The sequence below is a fragment of the Schistocerca gregaria genome, chromosome 7 (genome assembly GCF_023897955.1).
Source record: "Schistocerca gregaria isolate iqSchGreg1 chromosome 7, iqSchGreg1.2, whole genome shotgun sequence".
Taxonomy (NCBI): domain Eukaryota; kingdom Metazoa; phylum Arthropoda; class Insecta; order Orthoptera; family Acrididae; genus Schistocerca; species Schistocerca gregaria.
The window spans coordinates 557,951,904-557,979,705 of NC_064926.1; the positions used below are offsets into that span (position 1 = coordinate 557,951,904).

At 39.6% G+C, this 27,802-nt stretch overlaps 1 protein-coding gene across 2 annotated transcripts in view; it reads right to left on the bottom strand.

The window, feature by feature from the left end:
* LOC126281735 (A-kinase anchor protein 17A-like) overlaps positions 1 to 27,802 on the bottom strand; it is a 118,927-nt gene that overhangs the window by 57,107 nt on the left and 34,018 nt on the right. For both annotated transcript variants that reach the window (XM_049980918.1, XM_049980919.1), the window contains exon 2: positions 8,460 to 8,602. In XM_049980918.1, coding sequence (XP_049836875.1) covers positions 8,460 to 8,602 — 143 coding nt within the window. The remainder of the gene's footprint in view (positions 1 to 8,459; positions 8,603 to 27,802) is intronic.

Genomic DNA, 27,802 nt, shown 5'->3' on the forward strand with positions numbered 1-27,802 from the left:
GGAGAAGGAAACATAGAAAGTGTAGGCAAAAGAATGCTGATACTTTCATATTCCTGTGAGGTTGGTGAAACATCCAAACATGTGGATTCTTCTTCCATATGCAAGATAGGGGTCCATTTTTGTAAGAATCATTGAGTCTGTTTTTGCTTTCTCTCTCTTTTTCTTTTTGTCTGTGGAGGATTTGAGTTCATATGACTTTTTGTTTACTTAATCTCTGGATTGGATGATGATTTTTTTTTTTTTTTGGGGGGGGGGGGGGGGGGTGTCTGTTCTGTGACCCACTGTCTGTGTCTTTTTCATTTACTGGCTTGTGTGAGGCCATGTGTCTGCTTTGTGTAGGGAGGAAGGTGCCTAGGTACCTTGGATGGTGTCTTCACCTTCATTGGTGCCAGACACACTCAAGGTGCTTCTAGCAGCAGCAGTGTGGAGGCATCTGATAGTGCTATAGATCTGGGGGCAAAAATAGTTAGTGGCCTCTAGGTTCCACAGTATAGCAGAATGATAAGAGGTCAAATGATAAGAGGCACTGAAAATATCTCATTGTTGGAGGAACTTAAGGTTTAACATAACATCTGTGAATCATAACTTTAACTTTCTTAGGTAACACATTCCTTTCAAAACCGAGGATAAAAGTATTTGTGTCTAGTCTATTGTTCTTCAGATCTTTCTGGATTCGGCAAATGAAACTGATTCCTTTGTCTTGCTAGGTTGATTCACGATTCATCAGCAGTCTGAATTATCAGATCTCGGTGGAATATAAAACTCTGAGTCACACTGAGATTTTTATGTAGCCTGACAGCAACAGGAATGTCACCCACTTTGCCAAATATCATGATTGTTTGTGTTTGTGAAGCCACAGATGTTTTCACACAAGCAGAGATCCATTCTCATTTTTTTTCCAATGTAACTACCTCACAAAACGTATCCTCAGTATGTTCAACATTGTATAATGATTTTTTTACTACAAAGAACTCCCCATCAGTCCAAGAGAATATTAAATATTGAAGGAATTTCTAAGGTCCATTTTTCTGTGCTTGTCACTTCATCCCTTGGAGAGGCTAGAGATGGAAACACACTAAAGGTTCTCTCTCTGTTTATTGTTATGGGTTAATTGATTTGTTTCATCTGCAAAACATCTACCCTGATACCACCTATTCTGACAAAGGGCTCCCCTCAGACATGTCACCCAGTTGCAGCAAAGGCAGGACTGTCATTGCGGAAGTTCTGGCACCTTGAGAAAATGAGTGACTACTCCTTGGCAAACATGGAGAGGTAAAGCTCTACTATCAAAAGTACTATTCCTGTGTATTCAGGGGGCTCTAACAAGAGTGAACATGATAACCTAACCATGATAGACTGGCTACAGCATTGGCTTATAAGTGCAATTTTGTGCTTACTTAGTTATAGGCATAGAGGACCTTCTGCATCATAGGTAAGCTAGAGCTATCTAAGGTATCCTTCCCCAACCGGTCCACACAGAAATACAGAAAAATGGAGGTCAAACTCAAAAGTGAATCAAAACTTCTTTCATCTGAAAAGTTTGATGAAAAGTAGAGAAGATGGAAAAGTAAAGAAGAAGATGGTAGAGCACCTGCCTGCGAAAGGCAAAGGTCCCGGGTTCGAGTCTCGGTCGGACACACAGTTTTAATCAGCCAGGAAGTTTCATATCAGCGTACACTCTACTGCAGAGTGAAAATCTCATTCTTGAAACATCCTTCAGGCTGTGGCTAAGCCATGTCTCCGCTATATCCTTTCTTTCAGGAGTGCTAGTTCTACAAGGTTCGCAGGAGACCTTCTGTAAAGTTTGGAAGGTAGAAGACGAGATACTGGCATAAGTAAAGCTGTGAGTACCGGGCGTGAGTCGTGCTTCAGTAGCTCAGATGGTAGAGCACTTGCCCGTGAAAGGCAAAGGTCCCGAGTTCGAGTCTCGGTCGGGCACACAGTTTTAATCTGCCAGGAAGTTTCAAGAAAGATATAAATAAAAGGAAGAACAACCAAGGAAGGAGTCAGACCAACAGCTACGACTGTGACCACTGGTTCAATCATATGAGAGATAAGGATAGTCTGAGATAGGCAGTACAAGAAAGGAAGTAGATGCTGTAATAGCTTGCGGGTCCACGCTCACCAGACATACTCACGAAACAGCTGCTAGCCCACTGAGAGGATCAAAACAATTGACACATGCATGTAGAACAATACATTGAGTACATGATTTGTGAGCCGGTATACCATGTTTGCCAAATACACCCTGATCTTTACAAAGTATGGGGGGTTTGCCAACATCACTGACACTTCAACCAGTCCATGGAATTGGGCATGTGTTGATAAACTTTCATGAGCATGAAGTCAGCTGCAATGTATTCTAGCAACTTTAGTACATGAACGGTAATGATCAAAATCAGCTGTTTTTACTAGTTCTCCATTGCCATGGAACACTTTAAGTATGCAGGCTTGTCAGCTAATTATTGGACTGGAAAATGTTGACTACACAGGACATGCATCATTACTGTCAACATGACATTGAAACGCTGGTGTTAGATGCAGTGCACAGATGGTCCTGCAAAGGTATGTTGGTGCTGGCTGTAGCTCCTGTGGGACACTGCTTGGAGCTCATTTTCATAATTTTATGGAGATCACATACAATTAAAATGATCATTTACTGGTTGGTTGTTTTGGGGAAGGAGACCAGACAGCGAGGTCATCGGTCTCATTGGATTAGGGAAGGACGGGGAAGGAAGTCGGCCGTGCCCTGTGAAAGAAACCATCCTGACATTTTCCTGGAGCGATTTAGGGAAATCACGGAAAACCTAAATCAAGATGGCCGGACGCGAGATTGAACCACTGCGCCATCTCGCTCGGTGATCGTTTATTCAACTAGTGGGAAAGACCTGTTCACTGGACAAGAAATGGCCAAAGACTTTTTGGGAAAAAAAAATTGATGGTTTTCAGTTAGTGAATATGACCAGATAGGTTTGGTAAGTCAAGGATGAGGATATGGAAAAAAGAGGAAGAAAAACTGATAATGTCCTAGGTCTCCTGCACAGAAATTTCTTGCACTGAGTATGTAGATATGAGAGATAAAGTGTGGACTGTATGACTAGAATTCTCAACCATAATTTCCTTATCTCTCATAAATGAATTAGCTGCTTAGGGCCAGTGTGCAGTGGGATTTGAAAACCAGCACTTTTTTGGAGACTCATGTGTGAGCATCCAGGGCTCCACATAGTGATGTGGTAAAACTCGATAAGGGTCTGTTTGCAGTCAAACATATATTGGTAACAACTACCATGAGCAGTCATGGGAAGCTATGACAATGCACCAACTGATTTTTATTTCCAATGACACAGTGACATTTTCATTTTGATCATGGGAGACATGTTATGAATTTAATGTAATCAAACAATGGAAAATCAACACACACACACACACACACACACACACACACACACACACACACACACATGACTGCAGTCTCAGGCAACTGAAACCACAATGCAAGCAGCAGCACCAGTGCATGCGGAGTGGCGACCAGGGGGGGGGGGGGGGGGGGGGTGGTCAGGAGGAGGTTGGGGTGGGTTGGGGAGGGGGACGGATGTATGGTTGAGGTTAGTGATGTGCTGGAGGTTAGACGGAGGACGGGTGAGAGGTGGGGAGGGGGAGTAGTGGAAAAGGAGAGGAATGAAAAGACTGGGTATGGTGGTGAAATGATGGCTGTGTAGAGCTGGAATGGGAACACGGAAGGGGCTGGGTGGATGAGGACGGTGACTACTGAAGGTTGAGGCCATTTAATGAAACATCAATGTTAACATACTATGTGCTTGAGTGTGATCAAATTATGGAGAACAACATTTCATTTACAGTGGCACATATACATGACCATCTAATAAATGCTTTGTAAACATTGACTTGTCATTTTCTGCTTCTGTTGCATCTTAATGTTTCTGTTGTTGGTTTATACACGGCAGGATTCAGGTCATAAGCAAATATAAGTTAATGGAAAATGAAACTATCCGCTTCCAAGCTAACATAGCCATCTCACTACACTACAGATAAATTTGTCACTACAGATCGGTCTGTCACCACAAACTAGGTTCAACATTCACATTTTTTGGCTTTGCAACGGTCAAACAAATTGATACATTTAAACCTCTGGCTACGCTAAAGATTAGTCTGTAATCACAACATAGATTCCACCTTTGACACAAAATAATTAATAATATTTCAATGTACCCAGCGCAAAGGTGTCATCTATATCAATTAAAAAACTGAAATGAAGAAAGGGACATCCAACAATGTAACTCATTTCATCGTCAGAACCAAGATTTCAGATGGAATCATTAAAACATAAAGGATGAAAAGTGTTATGTCTAAAAGAGAATGAGAAGGAAGGGCCATCCACAAAATACAATAAATCTTTATGTTAGTAGCATGAAAATACGTCTAGTTCTCTAAGTCATTTTCTTGTTGTTTGCCATTGGCTGTCACATTCTATCCTCCCATTGGCTACCTCCAAATTGACACAGTCGTTCTTGGCCCACAGTTGCTCTCTATCATGAACAAGAGAAAGCACTTGGAGAGTTCTTCCAAAAATTTAGTGGGGCACTGTTCATCAAGCTGAAAGAAGTACCCATTTCTGATACCAGTACCATACCGAACAAGCTTAGCTCACAGATTCTCTGCAATAACGCTATGAGTTGCTGACTTCTATGGTTGAAGTGAAGGGACTCTTACCAACCAGTCTATCAATACAACACAAAGTTGCTTTCAGGCAAGTGCCCTTTCTGAAGACCATCTCTCTTCTCTTACATATGTCATATGATTAACAATAATTTCCATGAAAGAGTTTCCATGTGTGCCTCCTAAGGTTGTTACCATAAGCTTTTAGGACAGGCATTAAGAGAAGTGGTGTGGGAGTTAAGGCACTGAACTTTCACTTGAGGTTCTATCTCCAGCAATCCCTGCATTACAATTTTCCCAAGTTGCAAACAGACTGTGGCTAATTTTTCAAGAGAGTGTCAGAAGCAGGGATTGAATTTCCATGTAGAACATATCTCAGAATTGCTAGCTATTAGAAGAGAGCAGTGTAGTCAGTACTTTCAGAATAAGACAAGAGAAGTGATGGAGAGCAAACTAGCCACATAATGATGTACCAACTGTATGTCTACACATATAACTATCATGTTACTCTGCTAAATTGTCAGTCACAATGAATGGACACTGAAGTGTATGCGGAACTTGACCTCTGCTACTCCTGTCTGGCACGACTTTTGTGCCCTGTGGGTTGCAGCTCCTCACACCTGCAAGTGCTCCTCCTTCAGAGACAACCAGCTGTGTCTCACCAGTACCTCCTGTCTTTGTATTTGGTGTTGATTATTTACAGGCCCAACACTAACAAGCACCACCAGGGAATGCTACCACTGTACACAGGCAGCGAGCACAGAAACAACGGTGGCACTGCTATTACAGGCTATATTACATCCTTGGATCATGGGCTATCTTACATTCTCAAAAGCTTACAGATATTCCTCTGTTGTGGTGTACTTAAGCCATGGTAAACACCTCAGTGGCAGGTGCAGATTCAGTTACAACTTCGCTCCAGGCCACTCGTGCTGCTTGCCTACAGCACCCCATATATTGGAGCACAGCTGACTCCACACCATGCTGCGTCATTCCGCTATACCACCCAGAAGCCATCAGCACTCTCTCTGGGACCCAGTCCCAGGGTGTAGTTGTGCAGCAGTGATTACATCACGAACCACATCACGACCCACATCACTATCCAGATCACGACTATCCTTGGTGTTGTTATGTTCATATTAATCAAGGCTGAGCATTTCTGTTATTAGATTAGATTAGATTAGAATCAGTTTTCATTCCAAAGACCCAGAAAATTAGATGATTCTCGTGGGTGTGGATCATGTCAGAAAGTATGACATAAAAACATAAAACATTTGAATATATACTTACTACCCTGATCATTTGTCAGGAGATAGTCAAAAATAAGTTAATACACACTGTTATCCACTATTAATAAATTTATCATACGCAAAATTCCTAATCTTGACTGTTGTGACCAAGTGTTGTCAAAACTGAAATCTAACAGATATTTTTACTTAAGTTGACTTAACAGTCTCTATTAAGATATTCATCTATGGTGTAGAAGGAGTTGCCTATCAAAAAGTCTTTCAAATTCTATTTAAACCGTGCTTTATCTGAAACCAAGTTTTTAATGGTTGTTGGAAATTTATTAAAAATGTGTGTTCCTGAATATTGGACCCCTTTTTGGACCAAGGTAAGTGATTTTAGGCCTTTATGTAGATTCTTCTTATTACTAGTATTGGTACTGTGTACTGAGCTATTGGTTGGAAATAGGGATGTATTAGTTGCAACAAATTTGATTAAGGAATAAATATACTGAGAAGCAGTGATTAGAATACAAAGTTCCTTGAAAAGGTTTCTACAAGATGTTCTTGAATTTACACCATAAATGATTCTTATCACATGCCTTTGCACCCTAAAAACTTTTGCTCGGTTTGACGAGTTGCCCCAGAATATGATCCCATATGCCATAATAGAATGAAAGAAAGCAAAGTATGCAAGTTTTTTTTACATTTATATCTTCTACATCTGACATCATTCTCATGGCAAATATAGACTTGTTTAGGTGCTTAAGCAATTCTGTGGTATGCCCTTCCCAACTGAATTTATTATCGAGTTGTAATCCCAAGAATTTTACACTGTCAACCTCTTCGAACTGCAAGCCATCTTACGTTATACTCATGCTGGAAGGAAATATCTTACAGGTTCTGAACTGCATATAGTGGGTCTTCTCAAAGTTTAATGACAAAGAATTAGCTTTAAACCACTTATTGATGTCAGTGAAAAATTCATTAGCAGCTATTTCTAAATCTGTACTTGACTTGCTATTTACTGCAATGTTTGTATCACCTGCAAACAAAACAAATTTAGCATCTGGCAATGTAATAGATGAGAGGTTATTAATATACACAAGAAAAAGCAATAGACCCAAAATGGAACTTTGAGGAACATCACACGTAATTAATTCCCAGTCAGAGGAAGATTGACTGCTTACTGCACAGGTATTTTGCAATGACACCCTTTGTTTCCTGTTAGATAGATAAGACTCAAATCATTTTGCAGCATTGCCAGTGACACCATAATACTCTAATTTACTTAGGAGAATGCTGTGGTTCACACAGTCAAAGGCTTTGGACAGGTCACGGAAAATGCCAGTAGCTTGTAATTTATTATCTAATGAATTAAGTACATTCTCACTGTAAGTGTAAATACCTTTCTCTGTACCAGAACCCTTCAGAAATCCAAACTTGGACAATATATCATTTGCAGTCAGATGCTTAAGGAGACACTTGAAGACAACCTTTTCAAATATTTTTGAGAAAGCCGGCAAAAGTGAAATTGGTCGATAGTTTGATAGTATCTCTTTATCCCCCTTCTTGCAAAGTGTCTAACTTCAGCATATTTCAGCCAGTCTGGAAATGTTCCACTGATAAGAGATTGATTACACAAATAACTTAAGATAGAACTTAGCTCGCATGAGCACTCTTTGATTAACTTTGTTGATATGTTTTCATACCCACTGAAATTCTTTGATTTTAAGGATTTTATGATGAATGCTACTTCTTTAGGAGATGTGAGTTTCATTTCCATTTTACTGAAGTTATTTTTAAATACTGGTCTCAGATACTCCATTACACTGTTCACTGAACCTAGTAATTCCAAGCTATCAGTAACAGAATGTGGAACTTTATTTTTTGGTGGTGAGATGGCAAAAAATATTAACTGTCAAACTAACTATGGAATCATCAGTCACTGCATGCTATGCAACCTACAGACAAAAAGTTACTAATGGTCTCTACTAGATAAACATGAATCCCAGTTATTGCACATGTCGCATAACAACTCAGAACGTGGAGAACAGCATTGTTATAATCACCAGGATGGCTTCCTCTGACACTGGTTATCCAAAACATTATAGAAAGGAGCCTTCCATTTCTTTCCAAATATTCTACACTGCCTGTTCTCTAGACTTCACACTAACTCTCTAGCCTTCTGCCTCCTCACTAACTTTTCTAATCACAAGCTGTCAATTATTCAATTATGCTGACCCACTAAGCACATTCACTCCGCTTTGAAACAGTGTTTGTGGTCCCGCATTATAGTACCACAATCCTCATACAGGCCTTTCTGGAAGGAGCACACAGTTATTTTCAGTTTTGTTCTTTCTGCATGATGTGTCATTATGGTCCTCACATCAGGTGACTACAGAAGTTCTTATTATCTTCTACAATATTTCCCTGTCTCCCCAGCATTATCTCACTCAACCATTTAGCAACAATTTTCTTTTGAAAACTAGAAGTTTGAAAAGTAAAAAAGAAAGCAATGCGATTAAAAATGAGTGAATAGAATTAAATTATTACCTCTCCAAGTTATTTGCTTGTTGTCTATGTTGTGAAAGTATCCTCTCCCTTTCAATAAGTCGCTCTGTAATCAGTCTCTCCCTCTCTGCACGTCTCCGCTGAATGGATTCATCAGACAGATGTTTAGTTCTGTCAAAGTCAACCTGTGAACAACCTAAAACCATTTACTGTTACATTTAGAAACAACGCATTTAGCCATGTATAATGTAAATACACAAAGTCACCTTCAGGGAGAGTAAATAACAAACTTGTTCACCAGTTTAGAAATTCAGATGCTAACAGTTTAAAATACAGACCATTATTGCATACTGTTGTTTATATTATTTCTGAGACTATTTTTGTGGAATTAACTTGATTAAATTAGAGACTAGATTAGATTTACTTTCATTCCAATTGATCCGTAGTGAGGTGGTCCTCCAGAATATAGAACATGTTGGAAAAACAACAATACATGACAAATACTTACAACTCAAACAAATAAGCTAATGTCCCATTTCACAGGTCCCAAGTGAAATGATCGTCGTTTTTAATGAACACTATATGAAAGAATCATTTCACAAATACTAATGCACTGAATTTAAAATAAAAAAGTTTATTTATTTATTTATAAGGTAATAAACGTGTAATACATATACTATAATACTTATTTAGGCTTCTCTTAAACCGAATTTCATTGATTGTTAAGCTTTTTATGGCTTCTGGCAAGTTACTGAAAATGTGTGTTCCTGAATAATGCACACCTTTTCGTACAAGACTACGTGACTTTAAATCCTTGTGAAGATTATTCTTATTTCTAGTATTGATTCCATGAACTGAGCTGTTGGTATTGAAAAAGTGATATATTTTTAATGACAAATTTCATTAAAGAATAAATATATTGGGAAGCAGTAGTTACCTAAACAGGCTTCACAGTACATAAAACTCTTATTGCACGTTTGTGTGCCCAGAAAACTTTAGCTTGGCTTGATGAATTACCCCAAAAAATTATCCCATATGACATTATGGAATGAAAGTAAGCATAGTATGCCAGCTTCTTCATTTTTATATCCCCTATGTCTGACACAATTCGCATTGCAAATAGAGATTTGTTAAGATGCTTCAGCAGTTCTGTGGTGTGCTTTTCCCAGTTGAATTTATTATCAAGCTGTAATCCCAAGAATTTAACACTGTCCACTTCTTCTATCTGCTTGTCATCATATGTTAGGCATATACTCGTGGGACACCCCTTACAAGTTCTGAACAGCATGTAGTGTGTTTTTTCAAAGTTTAGTGACAAGGAATTGGCTAGGAACCAGTGATTAATGTCCACAAATATTTTATTAGCTGATCTTTCTAAGACTACACTTGATTTGCTATTTATTGCAATGTTTGTATCATCGGCAAACAAAACGGACTTGGCATCTGGTAATGTTACTGATGAAAGGTCATTGATATACACAAGAAAAGGTTAGAGCCCTAAAATGGAACCTTGTGGGACCCCACATGTAATTAGTTCCCAGTTGGATGATGCCTGATAGCTCGACACATGTCTCTTTCCTAATAACACCCTTTGTTTCCTGCCAGATATATAAGATTTGAACCATTTTGCAGCATTACACCATAATATTCTAATTTACTTAAAAGGATATTGTGACTTACTCAGTCAAATGCCTTTGACACATCACAAAATATACCAGTTGCCTGCAACTTTTTATCTAATTAATTAAGCACATTTTCACTGTAAAAGTAGATAGCCTTCTCAATATCAGAACCCTTTAGAAATCTGAACTGTGACTTTGACAGTATGTTATTTGAGATAAGATGGTTATAAAGTCGATTGTACATTACTTTTTCTAAAATTTTTGAGAATTTTGGCAAAAGTGAAATTGGACAGAAATTTGATGCTATTTCTTTATCTCCCTTCTTAAACAGTGGCTTAACTTCAGGATATTTTAACCATTCAGGAAATATTCTGCTGATAAATGACTGGTTACACAGATAGCTTAATATGTTACTTAACTCAGAATCACATTCTTTAATTAGCTTTGTTGATATTATATCATACCCACTAGATGTTTTTGATTTTACAGATTTTATGATGGACATTATTTCTGCTGGTGTAGTGAGGGTCAAATTCATATTATGGAGGTTACTTGAAATGTCTGGTCTGAGGAATTCCATGTCGGCATCTACAGAGCATGACAACACCATCTTCTCAGTAACAGTTGTGAAATGTTTGTTAAAAAGTTTTGCAACACTATACACATCTGTCACCAATGTATCATTTACTCTTAATGCTAGTTGTCCCTCTTCATGTCTGGTTCTACTGGTCTCCTCCTTCTCTATATCCCATATTGTCTTTATTTTGTTATCTGATACGACTATCTTTCCCTTGTAATATATTTGCTTTGATGTCCATGTTACAGCCTTTAATATTTTGCAGTATTTCTTGCAGTGTGCGATAGCATCAACATCGGAACTGTTTTGGATTGACAGATAGTTTTCTTTTTGTTTTACAAGATACTCCTATTCCTTGAATAATTCATAGCTTCTTTGTACACTTTGCTCTAACCTTGGTAAGTTTTTGGCGAAAACAGTGTTCGAATATGGTAAGCACTTTATTAGCAAAAGTGTTATATTTTTCATTCGTGCAATGAGCACTGTAAATATCAATCCAGTGAATGTCTCTGAGGAGTGTCCTAAAATAATCAATTTTTGGCTTATTGATTACCCTCTTGAGCTCAGATTTAACAGATTTTATATCCTGTTCAGTGTTAACATTTAACAGAAGGAACTGCATATTCAGTGCACAGAAAAAGTCACAAGTACAAAAGAGTCCCATATAATGGCTAAACTAATACATCTTCGGCAAATTCCTCGGCACTAATAAGAATAAAAACAATAAAACAACAACAACAACAACAAAAACTACTACTACTACTACAATTTTTTTTAGTAATAATATTAAGCAACAAAGCCTGAAGCAAAGTTTAACAGCAAAACTGTAACAATGATAACTTTACCATGAAGACGCAACCCCCTGAACAGAAATATGGTCTGTTTACAATACTGGAGCACACACTGTCATGCCGGCAACCAGAGTGCCAAGCAAGTGTCAGGGCCCCATGGAGCCACAGTGAGAAAAAACTCAAGGTGGAGTGCTAAAAGTTAACTAACTCATGGCTACGGCTTCGATAAAATAATAAGTAATATGGGTTGCAATTATCATTCAAAGATAAACATTATAACATCAAAAGGTGTTTGATGTTTAGAATGGACTTGTTCATTTATTACATTCAGAAATTTGCAGATATTTCGAACTGCTCCAATAAGTTCAGTTTTTAGCCTTTGTTGGCCGCACGAAGGATTTTAAGGTCTTCTGAATCTGGGGGCTGATGGCCAGAAGATTTCAGGTCTGGGCAAACATGGAAAATTTTTTCACCTGTTAAGTTTAGTGACCATCTACTGACAAAAAAAAGGTCAGGTGAAAAATTTTCCCTCCTATTACTTGTTATTTTATTTAAGCCTTAGCCATCAGTTAGTTAAGTGTTAACACTCCACCTTGTGAGTCTTTTCTCACATTGGTTCTGTGGAGGCCTGACACTTGCTTGGCAGTCTGGTTGCCAGCATGACAGTGCATGCTCACAGTATTGCAAACAGACCATATTTCTGTTCAGGGGGCTGTTTCTTCATGGGTAAATTATCAGTGTTACAGTTTGCTGGTCTAACTTTTCTTCTGATGGTGTATTACCCTAGCCATTATATGGGTGTATTTTGTACTTGTTAATTTTTTCTGCTCACTGAATATGCCTATTTGCTTAATTTAGTTACCCCTAGCATGCTTTAGTAGCATTCTTTTGACTGCTGTCATTACCTTTTTTCGTGTTGCTTCAGGCTATTACCTCCCAGTTCTATGGGACTCTTAATGACTTTTGATGCCTTGGTTACAGATAACAGAAGTTTTTATCAGTAAGCTCAGTTATAGTGCAATATTTTATGAGTTGAAATTTTATACCCTTCCCCTGAAACACAAATGCGGCCCTGTGCTCCATAGTACAATCAGTGTATGTCTTCCTCTTGTTATTTTTAATTTATTCATTTATTATTGCCTTTAATAGTCATTTATACTTACACCAGTTTGTAATTTCTCCAGATCGTCTGATGGTGCACAGAGCAGGCAAATCACATCATATGTGAGAATTAAATAAGCCTATCTTGTGCAACCAAGACTTTTTTCTGTTCTGAGGATCTATTATGGTTGCTGCACCTGTACCACTGTGGTAACCATGGAATTGAGTGATTCTAGATTAATAGCAGTAGGTAATTTAGCTGTTCCCGCACAAGACAACACTATGAAAGGAGTTCTCATATTTCAGTTTGTGTTATTTTTCACCAAACAATTATAAAGAGCAAGGAAAAAGAATGCTCAATCTTTTACAGCAACCAACTTGAAAATTAGCAAACATAGTGAACTAGTGTCAGTAAACTACTACAAGTCAAGTGCGGAATGGCAAAGAACAGGCAAATCTGCAGCTGTCAAAGCCACAAACCGTATCCCTGCATAGAAGCTTCTTTTTAAAGAATTTCTGCTCGTTAATTATCTCCACATATGTTGTACTGTGAATGCTGCATACTACTACTAACTTTTGGACCAAACAAAATGTGTGTACTGTCAGAATGTGTGTGCATTTCCAATCTGGGATGTGATTGTTGACCCAATACAGCTGCCTGAACTCAATAAAAATTTCAGGACCTGTTTTAGACCAAACTAGAACACCCTCCCTACAGTTCAGACTTATCGCCCAGTGATTTTCATTTGTCTGGACCTCTAAAGGAAGCAGTCAGAGGATAGAGATTTGACAACATTGGCACTAGAAATATTTGTGTGCAACTGGGTGCTGTCACAGCCATGTTCATTTTAGGACAAGATCAAGAAACAGCCTACCAACTGGAAAAAATGCATTTCACATTCAGGAGACTATACAGAAACGTAAGTTCAAGTGTACAAATTTTTCTGAAACTTGGATACATTTACATAAATAATTATGTTTATATAGGATTCATTCTCATATTTTTAATTTCATTACTTGTCCTACAGTATGGTGGCAGCTTGAAAAGTCACTCAGAATTGTGAGTTAACCTGATAAAATAGGACCGCCTCACATCTCTGTCTTATTTTTCAATAAAATCTGAGTTAATTGCAATTACTGGCAATTACTGATATGCTGCTTTTCCACTGTCACCATTTCTTTAATTTATATCATTGACTTCGGCAATAAAAAGCTTGCAGCAGATGAAGAACATCCTCTCCTCAGTCTGGAGACAGGAGATTATGAGTTGAATGTGACTTTCTGGATGATAAGGAAACAGTGATAGGCAGTTCATTCCCCAGTTCTACCAACTGTCACTAGAGGAAAGATGACAGACAAGATACCATACATTCTCTGGTCACTACGGACTTGGCATCTGTGCCACAGTTTGATGAGATTTCATAACTGTCAAATCCACTAGGTGGTCCTCACAGCACGGTTTCCATAGTATCTGTGGGAAGTTCACCCCAGTTCACTGCTGGCTGCACTTGGCTGAGCCATAGGTGGTGATAAAAGTGGTACTCTTTTTCTGCTAATCACACCCTGTAGGTGAGGACCAAACTTTCTAAAATTATAGAGAAAATTCTTTACCTTTCATTACTTACTGCCACCTTCTAGCCATGATGGACAAGGTAACATTTAAAGAGCAGAGCAAATGCCCCGCGAGGTGAGCTCTCTCATTCCCACAGCCTTCACAGAAGCCAGTGCTTTTATAGAGGCCAACAACCTTATCTGCAGAAGGCCAATGGGTCACACTGAGGTGTGAATGTATACCCCGTCTCTTGACAGCTGACAGTGCGCATCTTTCCAAGGCTATGGCTGGCACTCATACGCTGCCCAGCCATGAATCGAGGGCCTACATTGCCAATGCAAACACTGCCAATGCAAACACTGCCAACAACAACAACAACAACAACATCGGAGCCACCATACTGCAGCATGCTGATGGTGAGGAAATCTTCACACAACCCACACTGCCACATGTAGTCGCCAGTCATCAAAAGGAAAGTACCATTACACAGCTAGCTGTTGTCACTGGCGTGATGCAGGCTATGTTGGGTTTCTAGCCACAATTCCAGCACAGAATGCAGAAATAAATATGGAATGCTGGGCATCTTTAGAAGCTGAGAGAACTGATTTACAAAACTCATTAAGTATGGAATTTGAAAGAACGAAGTTTAATATTGATTTTGAATTAGCCACATAGTTTAATCAACAACTGTGATCATTGGAAGCAGTTAAAAAGTTCTTTTCAGATGATCTTCAGGTACATTGTGATGAGTTTTTCAGGTCTCTAGATGCTCAGGCTCTAGACTTGCAAAAACAGGAAAGTCATCTGTTGTGACTGAAGCAATTGATAAGGATTCAATAGTTCAGAGCGGCGACTGCTGGATGACACTGGACACCTCTCAGCTCCCCAGGGAAGGAGTGAACATCCCTGCGGAAGTGACGACTGACAGCAACTTTCCACTGGAAGTACAAAAAATTCCAGGAAAATAGTGCATTATTTTCTACCGATATCAATGCATTTGTATAGGTCCCTTTTGGGACAGACTGTTTTACTAAATTACTTAGTCTCATAAACCAAGTTACTTAGTCTTACAAACCCAGTAAATTGGTTTTCATGGATTTTTGTCTTAAAGAAAGTTCATTTTGTAAATATCTTATTTAATGTGTTAGAACTTGGTCCCACTTTTGTAATTAGTTAACAATTTTGGTAAGTGTCCTTTGTATCGAGGTATTCCTTGTCATCAGGAGCTCCAATGTTAGGCAGTTCTGAAGCCCCTTACCGACATAGTGTTCAGGGCCAAAAAGAAAGCCAATGTGCATTCGATATATCTGCCAGGAATCCACATCCAAGATGTGGAGGAGATCCTGCTTGCAGCTATAAAGTGAACATGACGCAGTCATCTGCAAGTTGTGGCTCACGTCATCACCAATGACACTTGTCGCTTGGTTTCTGATGCCATCTTCAGGTCATACAGACAGCACGGATGTTCACTGAAGTTGACAAAAACATAGTCTCCATAAAGTTCAAATTTGAATGTGGCAGTTAAGTTATCTGGCCATGTACAACAGGTACAGATGTTTTTATCGGCCACCGAATTCTACCATGTCAGTTTTAAAGTCATTCAAACAAAGTCTACTGTTAGGATCACAGATATGCCAAGATTGTGCAACATTAGTTGGAAGCGACATTAACCTACCGAATATAGACTGAGACATCTATGGATTCATTGCGAGGGATACAGAAGACAATCTTGCGAAGTACTTTTGGACACTTTTCTGAAAACTATCTTGGATGGATGAACTGACAGGGTTATAGGGACTGAACTACATCATCATTGGCATCTCAGTCCTTTGTGTGTCAATCTGGAAATAGTCCCAGAGAAGGAGGGTACAAAAGACAAATCCCAATGAACCAGACTATCCGATAATCAAGAAAACCAAGAGATAGTAGGAAGTAGAAGTGAGAGAGGGGTGAAAGGTTGAAGGTGGGAGAGTTGTTCTGTCTAGAAAGCAGCTGGAGCCCCCACACTGTTGTGGCAGTAGAAAATAGCAAAAGCAGGAGTTTCAAATTTCACACTTAAGAAATTATTCATTGTTTGACCATTACACAGACTCCCATATGGAGAATATAGCAATAGGCATCTCTGATGTAGAGAAGCAACTATAAAGTTGAAAACTCCCAATTCAGTTTTAAAAAGAGGATTCTATGGCATTAGCCCCTTACTTAGCTAAAATTAATGCGAATGTCTCGCACAGTGCAAAGACCCAAGTTACTGGAAATAAGGGCAGGTGAATCCTGCATATAAAATGGGTAAAACAATGGACCTGCAAAGTTAAGACCAATATCCTTAAATAAACACCTGTTTACTGCAGAATTCTTCAATATATTATCACTTTGAATATTATAAATTTCCTTGAGACCAAAAAGCTTCTATCCATGAGGAGGAGGAGGAGGAGGAGATTACTGTTCAACATCCCGTCGACAATGAGGTCATTAGACGGACCACAAGCTTGGATTAGGGAAGGATGGGGAAGGAAATTGGCCGTGCCCTTTCTGAGGAACCATCCCGACATTTGCCTGAAGCGATTTAGGGAAATCACGGAAAACTTAAATCAAGGTGGCCAGACGCGGGATTGAACCGTCGTCCTCCCGAATGCGAGTCCAGTGTGCTAACCACTGTGCCACCTCGCTCGGTCTCTGTCCATGAATCAGCATGATTTTAGAAACCATCACTTGTGCAAAACTCAGCTTACCCTTTTCTCACATATCCTGAAAACTATGAATGAAGGGAAACAGGCTGATTCCATATTCCTATATTTCCAAAAAACATTTGAGACGGCGATCCACTGCAGACTGGTAACAAAGCTACAAGCATTAAGGAACATGTTCCCTGTCATGTGGGTGACTCGAAGACTTCTTAAGTAACAGAACCCAGTAGGGCGTCCTCGTTTGCAAGTGTTCATCAAAGACAAGTGTATTGTCAGGAGTGAAATGTGACAGGGCCCACAGCCATTTTCTGTTTATTAGGTTGGTACAGAAGTTTGAAGTTTTTTTGTTTTGCAAGTTGGTATTCCGGTGGCTATGGGTTTATTTATCATTTTTTTTTTTAGTTCCCTGTTGCTATTTGAGTTTATGTATTTTCATTTTGTCATTTGGAGATGGTGACTGGAGCTGTGGACGCTAAAAAATTGAGTGCCAATAGGAGAAATCTGAACATTTCCAACATATTTTTCTGTTTGAGTTCAACAGAGGGGTGACAGCAATGCAGGTAGCCAGAAACATTTATACCATGTATAGAAATAATGTCACTAGATTGTGCACAGCAAGACACTGGTTTCTTGTTTTGAGGAGAATTGTTTTGACATTGTGACTCTCCATGTTCAGGAAGACCTTTGGAGATTGATGAAGTTTTTTAAACACATTAATCCACAATGATCCACATTAGTATACTTGAGAACTGGCAAATGTGGTGAACTGTGATTACTCCATCATTATGTAACATTTGCATTCAATGGGTAACATTCAAAAATAAGACGGATGAGTGCAGCATGCTCCAAGTCAAAATGACAAAAATGTATGGGTGGCCACATGTGCGTCTCTGCTTTCTCATCACCAATTGATCTGTCAACAACACCGACCTTCCCTATACTCTATCAGTACTGATGATGAGAAATGGTGTCTTTATGGTAACATAAGGAAAAAGAAAGAATGGCTGAGCCCAAACACAGCAGAAACTCCCCATACAAAGACCTGTGCACGTCCACAGAAGATAATGTTATGCATCTAGTGGAACAGTGATGTTCTACAAACTGCTTCCCCAAGCTGTAACCATCACTGCTGACAGTTATCATACACAACTGAGACGTCTTGCATATGTAATCGAACAATGACCAGGAAGACTGCATCAAGTGATGCTACTCTGTGATAAGCCTGCCTCCGTTCTGTTAGACTGACAAAAAGCACTATACAGGAGTTGCGTTGGGAAGAGATTTCACAGCCACCTTATTCACCTGATCTTGTGCTCTCTGATTCTCACCTTTTCTGTTCTCTATTGAACAATCTTCAAGGAACTTCCTTTCTGGATGAAAATGTGCTCCGAACATGGCTTGACAAGTTATTTGCCTCAAAACCACATGATTTCTACAGTCGTGGAATTAAAAAGTCTTCCTCAACGTTAGCAAACTGTTGTAAATAGTGAAGGAAAACATATTATTTGTGACCATTACAGGAATCTGTTGGGTTTATTACACTTATGGAAAAATGTTATGAACTTGAGCACCAACCCAATACAGTAATGATCTGACGGGCAGGTTGAGTGGTTGTCGCTGGTTGATGACGATGCTGTGGTGTATGGGAAGGTATCATTGTTGAGTGACTATAGGAGGATATTAGATCACTTAGACAAAATTTCTAGTTGATGTGACAAATGGCAGCTAGCTCTAAATGTAGAAAAATGTAGGTTAATGCAGATGAGTAAAAGAAAGAAAGCCATAATATTCGAATACAGCATTAGTAATGTGCTGCTTAAACAGATCATATTGTCTAAATATCTGGCCTAATGTGACTTCTGAAATTTTCCCGGCGTATTTGTTCTTCTAATAATTTCCGGGTATGCAGCTGGATCCCGTCGACATTCTGCCACAAATGTGGCAGACGTTGAAGCATTTCAGAGATGGTCTGCTAGATTTGTTACCAGTAGAATGTCGACGGGATCCGGCTGCATACCCGGAAATTATTAGAAGAAAAAAAATCTGGCCTAATGTTGCAAAGCAATACAAAATGGAATGAGCATGTAGCAGGGAAGGCGGTTGGTCAACTTTGGTTTATTGGAAGAATTTTAGGAAAGTGTGGTTCATCTGTAAAGGTGACCCTGTATAGGACACTAGTGTGAGCATTCTTGAATACTGTTTGAGTCATTGGAATCTGCATGGGTACTGATGACCTCAGATGTTAAGTCCGATAGTGATTAGATACATTTGAATCTGAACCAGGCCGGATTAAAGGAAGACGTTGAAGCATTTCAGAGATGGTCTGCTAGATTTGTTACCAGTAGGTTAGAACAACATTCAAGTATTACTGGATGCTTTAGGATCTCAAATAGGAATCCCTGCAGGGAACGCAACATTCTTTTCAAGGAACACTATTAAGAAACTAAAGAGAATTGGCGTTTGGAACTAACTGCAGAATGATTATGCTTCCACCAATGTACATTTTGCATAAGGACCACGATGACAATGTAAGATAAATTAGGGCTTGTAGGGAGGTATATAGACAGTCTTTTTCCCTTGTTCTATTCGCAAGTGGAACAGTATAGGATATGTCTAACAGTGGCACACAGTAACCTTTGCCACATAGCGTATGTTAGCTTGTGGAGTATTTATGTAGATGTAGAATAGAACATAAATTATTGATTGTGTAAATATTTTTTTATCTTTGTTAGTTTTGTATCATTTGTGTCTATATTTTTGTGTTTGTGTGTGATGGTTTGAGAGGGATGCTGTTTCTTTCGAGACAGCTCTTTACACAATTGGGTCTCAGAGGTAGAAACTGTGATATGAAGGCTAGTAGTGCAGAAGTTGCCACCATTTTGATACACCTGCACTATCTTTCAGTACCTTGGTAGCAGTCCCTTCATGAAAGCAGTCTCATTTGATATGCGTGTTTCACAACAGGATGTTTGCAGCAACTGTGTTGGTTGCCAAGGTGCAATCACAATGTTTGCACCGTGAGGATCCAGTGCCAAGATTACTTCAACAATAATGTGGTAAGCTCGCCTTACTGCTCCAGCCTTTGTGATCATATTTCGGAACTTGTCGCAAACATTTGCCCTTTTCTTGATTCGTCTCACTTGAGCAGTTCTCACTCTCTTTAGGGGCTGGACACATTTTTGTTTAATTTCCAAAGTATGCTAAAGTAGTTTCGATTTCATTGTACTTCTCCTACAGCATGGTGGCAGCTTGCCAAGCCACTCAGAACCATGAGTGGACTTGGTGAAACATTGTGACAGGACTGGCTCACACCTGTGTCTTGTTTTACAGTGTAGTCAGAGTTAACTTCAATTACTGGCTGTTACTGATTTGTAGCCTTCCCACTGACCCCTTTTCTTTAATTTATATCACCAATTTTGACAATAACACATTTGCAGTAGGTGAAGAAGATTGATGTCCCCATGGCCAAGAAACAGGAGATTAACAGATGGGTGCTAGTTCCACGCTGACAGGGAAATACTGGTACACATATCACTCCCCATTTTCTATTCACTGCCACTACATACATGGTGACAAATGAGGTACCATTATCTTTGACATACAAGGTACCATTACCTTTCATTTGCGTTTTTCTCATTTTTGTAGACTAGAGCTGCTCTGAATTCATATTCTAAATGATCTTGGCAGACTCAATTTACTTTATAGTTTCGATGCATTCAGTAATATGGTCACCTTCAGCTACAATTTTTCAAACTGTTTTTGTGTGTGTTGAATATTTCTCCCAACAAAGGTCAATTAAGTTTTACATTAACGAATTACTTGAATCTCTCATGACCCAGTTCCTGCAGTTATACATGAAAGAAATTAATATAGAAACAGCATAAAAACTTCTTATCGACACCTCATATCCCTAGTTCTTGACCAGTAGAGATTGGTAATTACTTTGTGTAAACATAATACAGTATAGTGTCGATTATCCCAATGTCGGTCAACCGAACGACTGCTTAACCGAACTGTGTACTCACTTGCACCTGTCACTCTCCCACCCTACCGTCCATCATCCCCCTCACTCCCAAATCAAGTTTACCAAGTTTCCCACAGTATTCGCCGCACTGGGCCACCGTTGGTGGAACATTGCTTCTAATGGGTCCTTCACAAGGCGCTGCTGACCAGCCAAGCCACCAGTCGCTGTTTTTCAACAATCAGCACACTTCTGTGGGCTTGGCACTGGCAGTAGAAGTAGCGGCAGTATCAAAGCTGTTCAAAGCAACAGCTGCGCCAGCTTAGAGTTGAGGCGTGCCGCTCCGCGCAGTTTCAAGGATTGCGCGCCCCCAAGAAGAGCTTCTCACGGTGCCAACAGTCACCTTCTGTTCTCTGTTACAACTACTTGTGCGCTGCTGCGTGAAGAAGTGAACTTGACGATACAAAATGCTTGAACGTAAATGTGTTGTTCTTTCTATGAGGGACAAGTACAAGATTATAACTATATATTCCTACTGAAGTTGCCTTTGTATGTTACTTTGTAATACTAAAAGAGATGCCAGTTTTTATGAATAAATTTATTGTACAGAACTTCTTTTTGGCAAATAAACATGTATAGTTCTATTATCCGAACAAACCAGTTTTCCAAACACCCATGTCTCCCAATTACTTCGGATAATCGACGCTCTACTGTATCTGTTTTACCAAGTGGCAACCTTTGCAGATCTATGTGTGAACATCAACAGCAGCATTGCACAACATTTTTATTTTCTATTTTCAATTTTTTAAACAATGAACAATATACATTATGTTGGACTCTATATGACTGTGCACAATTACTTTGATTTGAAGAAACTATTACTGTGATTACACAAAACTTTTAAGCATTTGTTACATCTGCGTGTCTAATAACACTACACGAGGGATACTGATCACTCAATAGCCCTCTAAAAACAACCAAGAAAGAGCAGGCCTATACACATTGCATCTACCTGATGATCTGCCACATTCATCTTTAGAAACTGCAACAACAAACAATTCATAGGAGAAACTTCCTGACAGATTAAAACTGTGCGCTCAACCTGGACTTGTTTTGCGAGAAAGCCCTCAACCAACTGAGCTATCCAAGCATGACACATGAGAAGAGGTGCTGGGAGAAGTGAAGCTTGGAAAGTGGGTTGTAAATCACGCTTGGACAGCCGTCAGCAGAGCACTTACCTGTGAAAGGCAAAGGTCCTAGGCTCAACCCCTTATCCAGCATACAGTATTTAGACAACAGGAAGTTTCAAATCAGTTCAAACTCTGTCGCAGAGAGAAAATAAGTTCTGTAAACAATCTTCTAGAATGTGGCTAAGCCATTTCCCCACAAAATCTTTCTTCTATGAGTGCCAGTCTCTCAAGATATGCAGAACTGTGTAGTTTGGATGGTATGAGAAGCGGTACTGGCAGAAGTAACGATGTGAGGGCAAGTCATGAGTTGTGTTTGGATAGCTCAGTCAGAGAGCACTTGCCTGTGAAAGACAAAGGTCCTTGGTTCAAGTTGCTGAACACACCATTGCAGAGAAAAGATTCATTCTGGATTTTGTAGGAGAGTTTACTAATCTTACTTCTCAAAGAATTTCTTTTTTTCTATAGCAGTTACACAGGATAGAAGAAGTACCTTGGATTTTTCATTCATAATTTTGAATGAGTTAAAGACTGGAAAGTGGATATACAACTAATACACTCATATTACATTTTATGTCCAACACAAGACTGAAGTGATTAATTGTTCATTATTATTTGAACATTGTAAATGTACTTGGAGATTCTTTCAAATTAAACACCAAATAAACAAACACTTCTTCCGTAATTCTTAGATGGCATAAAAGGCTATTCTTGCTACTGCCAAGAATGAAGTCACTTGCTACACTATATAGCGGGGAAAAAAAATTTAAGTCCTGAAATGCTGATAGTCCACTCGTCTTGAAAGCAAAGTTCTTTTATGAGTACGAATGATGTCAAGTTCAATTTCCTCACAACAATTCCCGAAATGATGTCATAGTCCAGACCTGCCTAGATGGTAGGGTCCAGCCCCTGATAGCACAACACCTTGGTCAGAAGAGTGTCAGTGAACAGTGGACTGGATGACGACAGGTGCGCTGGCAGCAGCTTTGGTGATGATCATCAGTTCTGGGCAGATGTGTCACTGCTTTCTGCTTCTTCAGTGAGAGCTTAAATCCTCACTTTGTGGAGGATTACTTCACTTTGATTGGCTGCACAGGTGTGCCACGGATGCAGTCATAGAGCCGATTTGTACATTGTGATTCTAGCTGCGCTTGACGAGTGCAGTGTCAGTGCAACTGCTGGAGTCACCCTCTGCTGGCCTCCCTATTGTCTTCCTCACCTGCTGCAGCACAAGCGGAGCTGTGATTGATTGAATTTTGCAACCAGCCGACATTTGGCCACTGGCACTCTGGTAGGTGTGCCACAGCACCACAATAACAGATATTAGGTCTTTAATAATATGCTTCCCAGTGTTCTGCTGAAATGTTTCTGTTCACTGCTATTCATAAGTTGCCACTATTTTGTTTTATAAACTTCATATCAAAAGGGTGTTACACTCATTTTAAGTGCATCCAACAGCTTCTACCAAATATTACTACATCCTCACACAGAAGTAAACAAAATGCTTCTAATTTAAGATCCTTCATAAAAGGATTGTGAAAAACATATATACACACATGAAGTTACATATGACGACTCTCAGGAAGAGGCAAAACCTTCTGGGATGTGGAATGAATTGTAAAAACCAATTTCTGCATCTACATGAATACTTTGCAATTCACACTTAAGTGCTTGTCAGACGTTCGTCGAACCACTTTCAGACTATTTCTCCGCCATATCACTCTTGAATAGCATAATAGAAGAATGAACACTTAAAGCTCTGATTTCTGTAATTTTATTACGATGGGTATCTCTCCCTATATACGTGCGACAACAAAATATTTTCACAAATGGAGGAGAAAATTGGTGACTGAAATTTCATGAAAATACCTTGCCGCAACAAGAAATAACTTTCTTTTAATGAATTCCATGTCAACTTGCATATCATATCTGTAATATGCTCTCCCCTATTTCACAATAATAAAAAACGAACTGCCCTCCTTTGAACTTTTCTAATGTCCTACATCAATCCTATCTGGTAAGGACCCCCATACCGCACACCAAACTCTAGCGGAGGATGGACAAGCATAATGTAGGCTGTCTCTCTAGTAGATCTGTTGCAACTTCTAAGTGTTCTGCCAATAAAACACTGTCTTTGGTTTGCCTCTCCCAAAACATTTTTTTATATGGTCTTCCCAATTTACGTTGTTTGTAGTTATAATCCTTAGGTATTGAGTCTTTAAAATTCGTGTAATCTACTGGGTAAATGAAACTTACTGATTCCTTTTAATACTCATCTGGACGACCTCACCATTTTTAACTGTTCAGGTCAGTTACAACTTTTCACACCATACGGGTATCTTGTTTAACACATTTTTCAATCGGTTTTGATCTTCTAATTACTTCACCAGATGGTAAAAAACATCATCTATAAACAACCTAGGAGGGCTGCTCAGAGAGTCTGCTAAATTATTAATACAAGGCCTTTTCAAAAACTATCCAACCTTATTTTTTATTTTTGAAGCCTATAATGGTATCGGGATGTGTGTGCTCTCTATGTTTGTAGGAATATGTAGTGAGCATGCCCGATTTTTTTTTTCCATAACTGTGGTGTGTCACTGCTTTCTGCTTCTTCAGTGAGTGCTTAAATCCTCACTTTGTGGAGGATTACTTCACTTTGATTGGCTGCACAGGTGTGCCATGGATGCAGAACATACTGCCGATCTGTGCATGTTGATTCTATCTGCGCGTGACGAGTGCAGTGTTGGCGTAACTGTTGGAGTCACCCTCTGCTGGCCTCCCTGTTGGCTTCCTCGCCCTGCTGCAGCACAAGCAGAGCCGTGGTTGTTTGAATTTTGCAGCCAGCTGTATTAAAATGCTTCGCAGTGTTCTGCTGAAATATTTCTATTCACTGCTATTCTTATTTCTCACTATTTTGTTTTATAAACTTTATATCAAAAGGGTGCTGCAGCCAAGGATGGAACAACATTATTGCATCAAATTTTGTTTTAAGCTTGGCAATTCTCTAGTTGAAACTATCTGCAAGATTCGACAAGTGTTTGGGGATGAACCAATGGGTACCACACAAATAAAGGAGTGGTACAACAGCTTCAAAGATAGCTACTCATAAGTGAAGAGTGAAGCACATTCGAGTAGGCTCTCAACGTCTGCAAATGAGGTGGTTATTAACCACGTAAGGACCCAGGTGATGCAGGATAGATGAATCATGACCAGAAAACTTGCAGATGATGTTAAAATCAGTATTGGATCTATTAGTACCATTTTAACAGAATATGTGGATCTCAGCAAAATTTGTGCCAAAGTTGTTAACAACTGAGCAGAAGCAACTACGTTTTGGAGATCACATACGACATGCTGGATACTGTGAATGGTGATCCCAACTTTCTTACCATGGTGATCACTGGTGATCAGTCCTAGGTTTATGGGTATGACCCAGAAAGAAAATTCCAGTCACTGTAATGGAAGCATCCATCAACACCCAACAAAGTGAGGCAGGTCTGCAGCAATGTGAAAGTCTTGCTGAGCATGTTTTTGATTCCAATGGCACGATCACGAATATGTCCCCAGAATGTTCTCGTGTCAATAAGGAGTACTACCAAGAGGTTCTGTGTTGACTTGATGAAGCACAAACAGCTGGACTTGGGGGCAGGGGCAGTGGGCACCTTCACAATGATAATGCACCTGCTCATTGATCTCCATTAGTTCAGAATTTTTTGGCCAAACACAACACAGTTGCAGTATGATAGCCTCCCTATTACCCTTTTCCATAGCTTGAAAAAAAGACTCTGAAAGGGACCAGAGTTCAGAACGGGGAAGATATTATGCAGAATTCGATGGAGCAGCTGCGCACCGTATCAAAAGACGCTTTCCAGTGATGCTTCCAAACGGTGGCAGCAGTTCTGGGAGGTGTGTGAAGGAGCTGGACTACTTTGAAGGTGACTAGTGTCAAACAATTGAATAAATATTGATTTTATAACTAAAAGCTGGATACTTTTTGAACAGCCCTCATATATGTAATTGAGTCGATGCTGATGACGCCATTAAATGCCAGGATGCCATTAAATGCCAGGATGTTCGTTGCTGCCCCAGGATGGCATGTGCAGGATGGCGTGTTAAATTCTACCAGTACCACGGTGAATGAGGAATCAGAAGAGGTCAATTAGTACTAAAATTGTTTATTCTGCAAGTCATCTGTACAGAGGTTGACAATTGCATCTTGGCAGTGTGTGTGTACACCCCAGGCAGCTGTGATGTGACACACACAGCAGTGTGCTCAGCTTACGGCAGTGCGATAATTCGATGAAGGAGTGATGTCTTGACAGGATACCACCATCTGGTGCAGTCTTGCAGACGTTAGGCCAGTGTCAGACATCCGGCAGGCGGCAGTGTACACTGGATGGGGATCTCTTGGAGGTGCCCACACAGCTGGATGGAGACACCCTAGAGGGGGGGGGGGGGGGGGGGGGGGGGGGAGGGTCTTCTCTTGGTGGCACTAGCTCAAAACCCAGAACTGACAGGTCTAGAAGCAGCCTGTAGACTACTGGCTGGCTAATGTAGTTGAAGCTATTAGGCCCACATGGGACCGACAGCTGGCGTACAGAATGACACAGCATCAGCAATGGTCAAAGATGAGGTGCTGCACTAGAGGCTGGGGGAAGAGCATTTATAGTCACTCTGCTAAATTGTATTGTGACAGGTCCTTGCCTCCAGCAGCTACATAGGTGACCACAACAGCGCAGCTGTTATGCCTCAACGTGTGCAAATTTGGCCCCCTAGTGTGGCAGACTGGGGTCTTAGAATCTGTTGCACCAGCAAGATCCTAGCACTCACAGCAGGATTTCATAGGTGGCTTGCCTGCTTATCTCTCAATGGATCGTGAGGTCTAGATGGAACATCTAGATTAGCAACAGCAGAGGGCCTATAACAATCCCTTGTGGAACACCAGATATCACTTCTGTTTTACTCAATGATTTTTCATCAGTTATTACGAACTGTGACTTATCTCACAGGAAATCATTAATCCAGTTGCATGACTACAATGTACTTCATAGGCACATATTTTGACGAGCACCTGCTTGTGAGGAACAGTGCCAAAGGCTTCAGAAAATCTAGAAATATGAAAACAATTTGAGATCACCTGTCGATAGCATTCTCTACTTTGTGCGAATAAAGAGCCAGTTGTGTTTTGCAAGAATGATATTTGCTGAATCCTTGCTAGATGTCAACAGAGCATTTTCCTCAAGATAATTCATAACTACTGGAGTTACAACATACTGAAGAAAGATCGAATGAGCAACTTGGTTTATTAAAATCTTTATTTTCCTTCAATATCTCTCACAGTTGTGATAATAGCTATTTCTTTGTAGTGACCTGTTCCAGGTGGGCACATCTATTTTTAAATCATGGTCTACAAAAGAGTTTATGGTGTTATCAAAGGCAAAATTACAATGTACCTCAATGATTGTACATACAAGTTGAAAGTTACCTAAAGTATTACAAAAATTTTACATCTGCACAATACATGTTTTACACAGATTAAATTAGATTCAATTTTTGTCCCACAGATCCAAAACTGAGATGATTCTCGTGGGTGTGGAACAAGTCAGAAAGTAAAATATAAAAAACATATAACATTTGAATATAATACTTACTTCCCTGATCATTTGTCAGGAGATTGTCAAGATGTGTGAATACATTGCAGTAAACTGGAACTGCAAATATTTACAGAATTAATACACTCTTAGAATGAAACATAGGTATGCACTTTTAATGAATTTATTAAACACAAAATACATAATGTGACCAAGTTCTGTCAAAACTAAAATTTTACACTTTTATATCAGCTGGTCTAACAGTCCATGTTAAGATATTCATCTACAGAGTAGTAGGAGTTGCCTACCAAAAGTC